The sequence below is a fragment of the Notolabrus celidotus genome, chromosome 2 (assembly GCF_009762535.1).
Source record: "Notolabrus celidotus isolate fNotCel1 chromosome 2, fNotCel1.pri, whole genome shotgun sequence".
Lineage (NCBI taxonomy): Eukaryota > Metazoa > Chordata > Actinopteri > Labriformes > Labridae > Notolabrus > Notolabrus celidotus.
This window is the reverse complement of record NC_048273.1, coordinates 6,623,076-6,635,636: the sequence shown is the minus strand read 5'-3', so window position 1 is coordinate 6,635,636 and position 12,561 is coordinate 6,623,076. Positions and strand designations below refer to the sequence as shown.

The following is a 12,561-nucleotide window of genomic DNA, read 5'->3' as shown; positions in this document are numbered from 1 at the left end:
ATAAGTCTATATTTATATAAAAATAGGATATATGAGACACTATTTTTACGGGAAACAGGAAAATAATGTAAAATTAGACATTGAGCACCCCCATGGTTTGAATGGAATGATCCACGTTTCATATGCAAATGTTCCCCTATGAGATTGGCAGTCGACTAAGGCTCGTTAGAACGAATCGTCGAATATTCGACTATTTGGGGTCACCCCTAGTGTGTACTGTAGATATTTGCTGCTCTGAGTATCCCTCTTTGGTTGAGTAAATAAAGAGAACAGGTTCAGTGAGGCAGAAACTGAATAAATAGAACAAAACAGGTGAAGAAGTGAGAGTGCAGGGTGTTTGTTTAAATGTACAAACAATAACTAAGTACTTTAGTTGAGTTGAGTTGACAGGGAGCATACACAACACAACTGCTGAACCAAAGTGAGCTCAAAAAGCTGATATACAACCAAGGTCCCTGAGCAGGAAGATCTAAAAGCAAACAAACATTTAAAATAGAAAATCAAACAATTAAAAAGTAAGTAGGTAAACTTTATTTAGTATAGCTCCTTTCACAGACATAATCACAAAGTGCTTTACAGAGAATCAGTGTTGATAAGACAATACAAGGAGCAATAAATAAGATATAAGGGGGTCCTTGATGATGGATTGCTTTGTATGTTAATATGAGGATCTTAAACTGTATTCTGAATTTGATTGGCAGCCAGTGTAAGGAGAATAAAAACATACAAACTTCACATTAGAAGATATCAAGTCTCCAGTAAACAAAGGTTTGATCAGTGATCACATGACTGGTTAGCTTTAAGTCTTGATTTAAGTGTCCTTTTAAAAATAAGCTGGGTGCAGATTTAGAGTAATGGTTAAATCGTGCACCTGTGAAGCTGGCAGTCTGGATTCACAACCAGCCTGATGCATGCATGTCATTCCCCAACTCTCTCTCCTGGTCCAGCTCTATCCACTGTCCTCTCCTCTCTGATAAAGGTGGAACAGCACACAAATATAGCTTAAGAGAAACAGAAATCACTGAAGCTTGTGCAGGCTCTGATAGTTCCACTTTTCTGAGGCTCAGACTGAAAAATAAAGATCGTCCTAAAGCATTTCTCTTAAATTTAAACAGTCACCTCCTGCAGACAGCCTGGGCTCAACACTGTTCCTGCAGAATGACACACATTGATGAAGTGATGGTGCCTGGTCATGAATTGTAAACAATAAACAAAATATATATATACATTTGTATTTGTTTATGTCTGCCTAATGCTTGAAACACAAAAAAGATTTTTCCACAAATATTTCATGACGATATTTGAGATTGTGTAAAATGTTAAGAGTGTCCGAACACTTTTTTCCACCACTGTATATACATACATATATACACATACAAACACACACATACAAACATACACATACATCCAAATTGTACAAAATTAAAACAAAAGAGAAAACAGCGAACAGACGAAAACACAATCAATCAATCAATCAATCAATCAATCAATCAATCAATCAATCAATCAATCAATTAACCAATTAACCAATTAACCAATCAATCAGTCAATCTTTATTTGTATAGCGCCAAATCACAACAAATGTTATCTCAAGATGCTTTTACAAACATAGGAGGTCTAGACCACTCTATGTCAAATTATGAACAGAGACCCAACTTCAAGACAGGGTAAGACTCAGTCTGACCCCACCTTAATCCATCATGAGCATTGCACATCGCAGTAATTAGCAAGTACAGTGGTGAGGAAAAACTTCCTTTTAACAGGCAGAAACCCCGAGCAGGACCAGACTCATGTTAGACACAAATCTGCCTCGACTGTGTTGGGTCTGGAAAGAGGGACAGAGGGGAGTAAGAGAGAGAGGTGATAGTGATGAGACGAGTAGTAGAAGCTGTTGCGGCTGGAGTCCAGAACGTCCACAGCAGGAGGATGTCTACGGCAGCTCAGAGGAACCTACGAGACAAACGAGCTCAGGGACTCCATAAAGGTCTATGGTTAGTAACTTTAATGGGACAGGCAGAGTTAAAGTTAGTGATGGGGCGTTGGGGGTAAGGGGGTAAGATAGGATCCCAGTGTGTCAGTCTAAGCCTGTAGCAGCATAACTAAGAGCTGGTCCAAGCCTGATCCAGCTCTAACTATAAGCTTTATCAAAAAGGAAAGTTTGAAGCCTACTCTTAAAAGTAGAGAGGGTGTCTGCCTCCCGGACCCTGACTGGTAGATGATTCCAAAGGAGAGGGGCCTGATAACTGAAGGTTCTACCTCCCATACTACTTTTAGAGACTTTAGGTACGACCAGCAGGCCTGCATGTTGGGAGCGTAGTGTTCTAGAGAGGTAATAGGGCATTATGAGCTCTTTATGATACAAGGGTGCCTGATTTTTAAGGGCTTTGTAGGTTAGAAGAAGGATTTTAAATACTATTCTAGGTTTTATGGGGAGCCAGTGTAGAGAAGCTAACACTGGAGAGGTGTGCTCTCTCTTCCTAGTTCTAGTCAGTACTCGAGCTGCTGCGTTTTGAACACCATGAGTTAAATGAAACCAAACTCTTAAAAATAGAGAAATAAAGAGCCCATGTTATAAATTCTACTTCTGAATGATGTCAGAGTGACGGTAGCTCCTGGGTTTTTATCAATCATTTCCACAGATTGTTTGTGGAGAGTTTATTCAGTCAGTGCAGCCTGGGAAACATCTTGTGAAACAGAAAGATAAGGGAGAAAAAAACACTCATAGTAGTGAGCAATAAAATAAAACAAGTATGAATATTCAACAAAGGCACAGTGGTGATGTTCGTCGGGTATCAGTGACAATAAAAATGTGAACATTTTAGGCTGGTCAGTCCAAAGATAACATGATTCACTCTCTTTGTAATTGATGGTATCCAATAATAGAAATAATATACAATAAAGACATCACAAGAGAGGTAGAAACAACTACTTTATCAATGACAATCACAGACTTTAGAGTGATCAGCGGTGCATCCCAATAACCCCCAAAAACTCGTGCTGACATGTTGCACATATTCTCCTTTCAGTACAGATTCATTTTATGGATCAGAAAAGGAGAAATCCTGCAATGACTGACAGTCCAAAGAGTCTGTGTCATCTATCTTCCCCCTCTCCCTTTAATCATCTTGTGACAGCTCAGAGAGGAATGGAAACAATGCAGACTGATCAGGAGAGAGAGGCGATAATGTGGACCTGAGGCAGGACTTGTCAGGACGAGAGAGTGAAGAGTCTTAATATGCATCCACCTGTTGGAGCAATGCTACAGGGGTTAGCATCTCTGACTTGCAAACAATGAAATGAACTGATCAGCTGCATGAACTCCCTCAGATCTGAACCCTGCAGAGCGTTCTCAGGCCTCTCTGTGCTGGCCTGCTTTTTTTAGAGCGAGTGTGACAGGAATGTGTCTCACAGGACAAACAGGCTGAGGAGGAATGTTGACAGTGTGAGTGAGGATGTGAGAGTTTGCTCTGTGACTTCACAGGACACTGTATGCACTCTGCTGTCACGCACCACCAACACCTCCACCACATCCACCCACCTGGAGGAGCGGGAGGCCGAGCTGGAGAGGAAGGATGAGCCTGTGGAGGTGGTGTCAGAGAGGTGATGATATTTTAATGTCATATAAAAATAAAGTAACCCTTCTTTTTGCACTCCAACGTGTGTTCATGTGTGAGGGTTGTGTTGTTGCAGGAGTTGGCAGGCAGAGTCGGTGGACAGCGGCTGCAGCAACAGCACAGCTTTCAATGCTGCATGCACAGAGGGCCTGTGTGTGGAGGGCATCTGCAACACCACCGGGGGGCGCTGTGAGCAGACTGCAAGCAAAATCTCTACAGTGAAGGTAAAAAGCTCTTCTCCATTCATCAGTTTTCAGCACCAATTTTGCAATTTAAGTATAATAGTAACAATAATACATTTATTTATAGAGCACCTTTAAAAACAAATGTTTACAAAGTGCTTTGACAAACAGCATGGTTCAAATAACAAAGTGAACATTTAGACAGCGAGGAGGAATTTTAACAAAACAGAATACAGCGTGAGGTTAAAAAGAAAACACCTAAATTAAACAGAATGAATTGGTGAGACAATAGACCAATAAATCATTGTTAAGAGGTTTTTCAAGGATAAATAAATACAATAAATAAATAAATAAATATGGATAAGTAAATAAAAGCATTAAAAGGACAATAAAAGAGGTTTTCAGAATAAGAGGACGACATCACATCGGGAAAATTAGAAAAAGTGAATAGGATAAATTAGGTATCAGGGCTCCAGATCAACTTTTTGCATTGGTTGCAGTTAGGTGCACCAGCACAAAATTTAGGTGCACCCAAATTTTTCATTGCATCGCCTTTAAACCATAAAGTCACCTTTTTAATCGCTCTCCATAACTTTCATATAATGAGAATGATTTTTAAACAAAAATAAGGTGTCAAGAAATGCTCTTTATTCGATGAACAATTATGTATAAAAAGAAAATGTTGTATGCAACATTACATTTGATTATCATTTCTGATACCTCAGAGGACCTAATTTCAGTGGCGGAGCCACATGGTTTTGACTTGGGTGGCCAAACTGTGGCACTGACTGTTGAAGGGGTGGTCAGGAGTGGAAAACATTAGGGGCTTACCCCAAACCAAGGAGGGTTACTTCCAATAATCACATCTACTTTAACTTCTTTCATAAAATATTTTAAAGGTGACATATCACGCTTTTTTCATCAATATATATTGGTCTAAGAGGTCCCCAAAACATGTCTTTAAAGTTTATTGCTCAAAAAAATACTTTGAAATCAGATTTTGGCATGCCTGTAAAACCCTCTTTTCAGCCCTGTACAGAACGGTCTGTTTTCCCTCTGACCACGCCCCCTCAGGAAGTGGATGTGACCTCGGCTGTCCAGCATGTTGATCTAATGTTTACATGTTGGCTGCATAGACATGGCTGCTCACAGACCCGCGTTACTTCAACCCTCTGAATCTGATCCAGAATCTCGCACTCTTAAGAATTTTGGTCGCATGTGCAACAAAATTGGTTGCACTCTGGAGCCCTGGGAACATTAAAATGATAAATTAAAAATAATAATAATAATAATGAATTAAACAATAAATAATCAAATAAAATGGAAGACAATTAATTAGTTGGATAAAAACTAAAAATAACAATAACATAGAAATAAAAGCGGTTAGAAAAATTGACAAAGCAATCAGGGGATTTTCTGGTTCTCTGCATCTGAAAACAGTGTGTTCATCAGGTGATTCAAAGAGCTTTAAGACCACTGTCCCTCAGTCTTCAAGGGCATGAGACACTCCAACCTCTGTGGGAGCCTACAGAACTAAAGGAAGGGGGATGTGGAAAGAGAGGAGGAAAGCATGACTCTAGGATGTTTCAACTTCAGCAGTATAATGCATCACTGCATTCAAGATGCTGTTGATATTTTGTTGCAGGTGGAGAAGGCCACCATGACTGAAGGCTTGTTCCCAGAGCCGGTGCGAGTGCGGGCCAAAGAGAGGGGGGGTCGCTGGGGTCATGCCTCGCCGTTCATGCGAGGCAGCACCATCGTTCGCTCCCAGACCTTCTCTCCGGGCGCGAGGAGTCAGTACGTGTGCAGGGTGAGTTTCTGCAGACGTATTTGAAAAAGTCTTCATTCTCTAACCTGTGTGAACTTTTATTAATCATCAGTAAATGTTCCTTCAGTTGTATCGTAGTGACAGCGACAGCTCAACTCTACCAAAGAAAACGCCCTTTGTCAGGAACACGTTGGAAAGAAGAACGCTGCGATACAAACAGGTAAAGATGTCGTGGATTCATCTCAAGCTCCAAGGTTTAAAAATGTTCAGCATCTAGTTTCTGAGATGTGTGTGTGTTTGTGTTTGTGTTTGCGTGTGAGCAGCAGTCGTACCGCTCCTCATTGGCTGAGCAGCCGACACGTACCTCCCTGGACCTGGAGCTGGATCTCCAGGCTTGCAGGACGCGTCAGAGGCAGCTGATGGAAGAACTGAGCGCCCTGAGGGAGCTGAAGCTGAGGCTAGAGGAGCCGCAAGTCAGGGAGGACACCGAGCTCCCTCACTGGGCCCTGAGGGACGAGCGTTTCCGCTGCCTGCTCAGAGAGGCCCAGAGACAGGTGAGAGCTGCAGTGACCTGACGGAGAATATGAAGTGAGGTTTCATGCAGCAGAGGTTTTACTCTCCTGTTTTTTTTTGTGCTGCAGGCCGGTCAGAGCAAGCAGGAGCAGCGTCAGGAGGAGGCGGCAGAGAGGAGGCTGAGGAAGGCCTCCAAAGAGGTTCTGAAAATGAGGGGGCAGAGCCAGAAGGAGCCCCTGCCCGTGCAGACATTCAGGTGAGGATGGAGCCGACTCCTGATCAGGCTTCTCACTGTGACTCTACTGATAAGAGCCACAGAGTGAGAGTGGTTTAAGACTCTTTCCAAACAGAGCAGGTCTAGACCGGACTCTATGTTCTATTATTAACAAAGACCCAACATCAAGACCGGATAAGATCCAGTCCCATCTTACAGACAGGACTCAGTCTGATCTCATCTTAATCCACCATGAGCAGAGCACTTTGCAGCATTTAGCAAGTTACAGTGGCAAGGACAAACTTCCTTTAACAGGTAGAAACCTCCAGCAGGACCAGACTCATGTTAGACACACATCTGCTGAGACCGTGTTGGGGTTAGAACCTCTTCAGGGGTGCTGATACATGAAACATTTCTTCTATTGATTGTTCTTTTTGCTGTTCATTTGTTCCGTTTGTTATCAAAACAGGAGCCATAGTAAACACGGTGTAAGGCAGTTAAAAGCCAAAATAAAAGCATCACATATCACACTTTTTTTGACATTCTCTTCTCTGAAAGTTCGACCGAAGTGTCGAGTGAAATAACTCTTAGATCACTCAGAAACTTCAGTAGAAGTGTAAATAGTGTTATTTAAAACCCTGCAGAGGATTCCTGTACACAAACAAAGTCTCTGTGTGTGTACATTCTCTGTTCTTCAACAAACACAGCACACATAAATCAAGTTTCAGTGAAAAGGACAGACTTCCTTTAATAGGCAGAAACCTCCAGCAGGACCAGACTCATGTTAGATTTCTTCAGGGGTGCTGATACATCAAGCATTTCTTCTATTGATAGTTCTTGTTGCTGTTTATTTACTCCTGTAACTGCAAGATCTGTCCCTGAGTTCTTTTTTGTGATCTTTCAAAATAAAGGTACGTTTTTTTTTATCACAACAGGAGCCATAGTAAAGACGGTGTAAGGCAGTTTAAAGGTGACATATCACGCTTTTTTCATCAAAATGTATTGGTCTAAGAGGTCCCCAAAACATGTCTTTAAAGTATATGCTCAAAAAAACACTTTGAAATCAGATTTTGGCATGCCTGAAAAACCCTCTTCTTCAGCCCTGCTCAGAACAGTCGGTTTTCTCTCTGACCACGCCCCCTCAGGAAGTGGGTGTGGCCTCGGCTCTCCAGCACGCTGATCTAATGTTTACATGTTGGCTGCATAGACATGGCTGCTCACAGACCCGCGTTACTTCAACCCTCTGAATCTGATCCAGAATCTGATCCTGACGGAGAGGCGCCTGCAGCAGGACCTTTCTGAACCATTGGTCACAGATTTTGTGTTTCTTGTTGTTTTATTTGTCAGTATGTCGACGTGTGTCTTGGTACACAGCTACGAACATGTAGCTATGTGGCTATGCTAACTAGCGCTAGCACTTTTCCATGATAAATAAAAATCATCCACTAGATCTTCAAATCTGCAGACGTGGGGAGTAAAACCGACCTTTGTGTTTATTAAGACAGCCTACAACTAGCATGCCTCCCTCCTAAGCTCCTTGTTAGCACACATGTGTGCAGGGAATGAAAAACGGAGGAGGGATTGAGTTGTATTTTATACATTTTATATAGAACAAGCTCCGAGCTCTGACTTCAGTTACAGACCGGATGTCGTTGTGACGTATGAAAAACATTGAAAACTGAAACGGCTCGTTTCAGCACACATTTACAGAAAGGTGGAGAAATCAGAACAGGGGCAGAATGGATTTTTTTCATTCTAGGGGGGTTTGTAGACAGGGACACATATTTCAGGTAGAGAACCATTAAAAAGTCGATTCTGCATGATATGTCACCTTTAAAGCCAAAATAGCTTCACATATCACACTTTTTTTTGACATTCTCTTCTCTAAAGGTTCGACCGAAGTGTCGAGTCATATACTCATCACTCAGAAACTTCAGTAGAAGTGTAAATAGTGTAATTAAAACCCTGCAGAGGATTCCTGTACACAAACAAAGTCTCCCTGTACGTTCAGCACACATAAATCATGGAGGTGTGACAAACATGTCAAGTGAATTCGTTCTCTACAGCCTTGGGTTCATTTTTTTTAGTGTGATTTCACCACCCAAAGACTCAACAGGTATCCCTTCATACTATATAGGATTGGGTTAGGGTTAGGGTTAGGGTTAGGGTTAGGGTACCTGTGCTGAATACCTTAAAGGTTCAGACCAAAGTAATCTAGTCTCAGGTATCAAAACTGCTACAACAAAGAAATCCTGCATTCCTGATCAGTTTTTGTATCCTGGTTTGGAAAAAAATACTTCATTATGTTTTTGCATGCGGCCAATCACAGCTGGAGTTCTTGGATTTAAAACAGCATGTGAGTGATTCACTAACTCAGCAGCTGTAGCCCAAACAGTCCTGTTGCTTTAAGGCTGCTGGTATCATTATGTTTTCAATGATAGAAAGAAGAAAGAAAGAAAGAAAGGTACTTTATTAATCCCCAGGGGGGAAATTCAAATTTTCAGGCTATTTTTGGACATGATACACATACAGTTTTTTTTTGGTGTATACATACAAATGCACACACATGCAGTGAACATGCTTAGGGAGAGATGTCAGAGTGAGGATACTGCCGTCAACCAGACCACCCAGAGCAGTTGGGGGTTCAGTGCCTTGCTCAAGGGCACCTCGGCAGTGCCCAGGCAAGTGAACCAGCACCTCTCCAGCCACCAGTCCACTTGCCAAACTTCGTCCATACTGGGACTCGAGCCGGCGACCCTTCGTTTCCCAAGTCAAGTCCCCATGGTCTGAGCTACTGCCGCCCCCAATATAGCCATCCCTAATAAGATAAGATAAGATATGATATGATACTCCTTTATTCGTCCCACAACGGGGAAATTCATGGAGTGTACAGTACAAGAATTTCAACAAGAATATATATAGAAAAAGAAAAGTCCATCAGAGACGACAGATTGGCCATAATTCTCCTGTCAGCCACCACCTCCACAGGGTCCAGGACTGAGCTGGCCTTCTTCCCCAGTTAGTTCAGTCCTGCTCTCCTGTATCCTGTCCGCCCACAGCAGGTGAAATGTTGGTCATCAACACCCCAGCTCTGGTTTTAGTATTTCTTTGCTGTGTCTCGTGAAAACCACTGCACCTCATGTACTCAAGATGAGTCCCAAATGCACCTTTTGCTGCATCTCATTCATTCTCTCTTGTTTGCACTCTCTGTCTCCAGCTTCTCTCTTTTTATTAATAAAAAAATAAGCAAACAAAAACTCCTCGCAGAGAAAAGAGAGAGAATTCTATAACACCTGGATATATGTTATCAAAAACGAAATTAGTCACAGAGAGGGAAATACACGGATCTGTCTGACGTGCTGAATCCAAGGGAGGAAACCTGAAGTTGTACTGCAATTCAAGGGTGATTATTTGACCTTCAAACATACATTTTTACGTAGGTGGATTTGCAGAATTGAACTATATGATGGTAAAAAGCTTTAGCGGTCAACAGAAATACCAGCACCCTGCCTCCTCTCCCCCTGCACCAGGCAAACAGATTCACAGGCAGTTGCAGGTGATATTCATTAGGCAATCAGTCAGCCCCAGTGACACACACACACACACACCCACACTCCCAGTGATAAGTGAGAAACCCATCTCTGCCTCTACATGTGCCTTACATTGAATTCATCAGTATAATCAGTTTACTCTGGAAAGATCAGGAGCTGATACGTATGTTTTACTTCATCAGGATGTTCAATCTGCGTCTACATTTCAAAAGGGACTTCTGTAATCTTTGTGTTCAGCAGCAGGTGGAGACGTGATGTTTCAGTGCTTTTTCCACAGGTCACCAGGCTCTTTAAAAACAATAACACCTTTTGTTTTTCCTGCAGAGAGAAGATGGCTTTTTTCACCAGACCAAGGTTCAACATACCTCCTCTGCCCGCGGACGACGTATGAGCGCTTCCCTCTGTGACTAAACATGAAGTATTTGTGGAATATTGTGAGCTCATGAAGTACAAAGCTCTTTCTACCACGAACGCGGGGCGGGATGGCAAACAGATCATGTTGAAGATAAGAAGGTTTCACATTTTCAGAAGACGTTTGTAGCTTTTCTAAACACTCATCAGAAACCGTTCTGGACAGCAGCACGGACACGGCGTCTCTCCCCTCCTGTCTGTTCTGTTTGTGCTTACAAAAGGCTGGAAGACGGGAACAAAAGTTGGACAAATTCACTGTACTGTAACTTATTTTATAGTACTTTTTCCTTGAAGGAAATTTAAAAACGCTTCCTGCTTTTTAAGTGTATTTTGTAGCTTTGAACAAATAGCACTTCAATGTTTTTACATACAGTTAAATGGAACTGATTTGTTTTCTGTTACCTAATTCTTAAGAGTTATTTACATCAAATGTCACTTTGTAATCCACTTTTATTACAGATGTTGTTGTCCTTTTGTTGTTATGTTATTAAAATTAATATTATTTCATGTACTTTTCAATATAAGGATGAATATATGAACACTGTATTCAGATTGTTTTTTATGATGTCTGTATCTGCAGTGTTACCTCTCGTGAAGATAAAACCATTAAACCACGTCTGGCTGTTTTAATCAGTGATACCTCTGCATATTCTGCACACAGGTCTTCTTTAAGTGTGTCACATGTGATCGCTCTCTCACCACACACAGGTTTTGTTGACCCATTTCAGTCTAAACTTGCAGACTCGTAAGAAGCCGTACCACACAGCAGGCAGGCGGCTGTGTCAGCGACTTATCTCGACATGACTTCCTGTTTGAACTTTTCCACATAAGCCACCAGAGTCTCTGTGCTGTAACTCTCTGCAACACATCTCTCCTGAGACTTCGGGGAAACTCTAAAGTGAATCTTTAAGTGCTTAAAGAAAGAAAACACACCCTGATGGTCACGTTTTCAGGCCTCGTTCCTGAGCAGAAAAATGCAGCTCAGCGTTTGAAAAATGTCTCTGAGCCCTGCAGGCAAACGTTTCAAGTCTCTGCTTGTCTGCAGTTAACTGTCATGTCAGAGGCCGCTCCACAAACACTGATTTATGTTCCACAGTGGAGACATCCGTGTGTGACACGGTTCAACTCTTCTCTGTTACTGAAATCAATAATGATCCTTTTCTACGAGCTACAAAAACAAACCAGGCCAACAAGAAGTCTCTTCACAAATTGTGCATTAAGCTTTTTTTTTTTTTTTGGTCCAAATTTGAAAAACAATGCAACACTACTCTCTTCACTTTCACTTTGCCACGTTCACATCTAATGAGGACTGAGAGGAAATTGTTGAAAGTGTGTGAGCATGCAAAAACATTTAGTGAAAGTACTACATCCGTTTCAACATTTTCATTGATGCACCCATCTCTACTCTTCAGCATCCACCTGCAGACGTCTGACACAAACAAATAGCATCCTTGTTTTTGTTCAACCTCTTTAAAGGGATAGTTTGTTTTCTTTATCTTTAATCATGTATTTACACTGGAGGTGTAGATGCTGGTGTGGTTACACGTGGTCTGCGGTTGTGAGGCCGGTTGGGTGTACTGCCAAATTCTCTGAAACGCCTTTGGAGACGGCTCATTGTAGAGAAATGAACATTCAATTCACAGGCAACAGCTCTGGTGGACATTCCTGCAGAGCGTGCAGTCGGCATGCCGACTGCACGCTCCCTCAAAGCTTACGACATCTGTGGCATTGTACTGTGAGATAAAACATGTTGGAGTGTCCTTTTATTGTGGCCAGCCTAAGGCACTGCTGTGTAGCAATCAGCATCTTGATATGCCGCAACTGTGAGGTGGATGGATTATCTTGACAAACAAGAAGTGCTCACTAACACAGATTTAGACACATTAGTGCACAATGTTTGAGAGAAATAGTCCTTTAGTGAACTTAGAAAAAGTCTCAGATCTTTGAGTTCAGCTCATGAAAAATGGGAGCAAAAACAAAAGTGTTGCGTTTATATTTTTGTTCGGTGTATCTTGAAGTAGGTTTGCATCAGGTACTTCTAGGGATCCCTCACATCCTCTTTGTTGAGAAACCATGTGGTGAACTGTAACGGATGCTAGGCTATCAACCGCTGCAAACAGGTCGAGAGAGAGAGAGAGAGAGAGTTAACAGACAAACTGAAAACTCTTAAATCCAAAAGGCTTATGGCACAAATTGCATCAAGAATGAGATGCTGAAGAACCTGAATTTCAAACTGCAATTATTAAACTGTTCAACATGGTGCTGATTGCGGGCAGCTTTCCCGCAGCCTGTTAGACCAGCTGTGCGT

The 12,561-nt window shown here is 41.9% G+C and overlaps 1 protein-coding gene across 1 annotated transcript in view; it reads left to right on the top strand.

Moving 5' to 3' along the window:
• The window catches only part of wwc3 (WWC family member 3), a 56,800-nt gene extending 45,880 nt beyond the window's left edge, over positions 1-10,920 (top strand). The window contains exons 17-23 of the mRNA XM_034708662.1: positions 3,482-3,600; positions 3,691-3,838; positions 5,442-5,606; positions 5,692-5,784; positions 5,888-6,118; positions 6,206-6,333; positions 10,167-10,920. Of these exons, the coding sequence (XP_034564553.1) occupies positions 3,482-3,600; positions 3,691-3,838; positions 5,442-5,606; positions 5,692-5,784; positions 5,888-6,118; positions 6,206-6,333; positions 10,167-10,233 (951 nt within the window). The 3' untranslated portion in view covers positions 10,234-10,920. The remainder of the gene's footprint in view (positions 1-3,481; positions 3,601-3,690; positions 3,839-5,441; positions 5,607-5,691; positions 5,785-5,887; positions 6,119-6,205; positions 6,334-10,166) is intronic.
• The last annotated feature ends 1,641 nt before the right edge of the window (positions 10,921-12,561 follow it).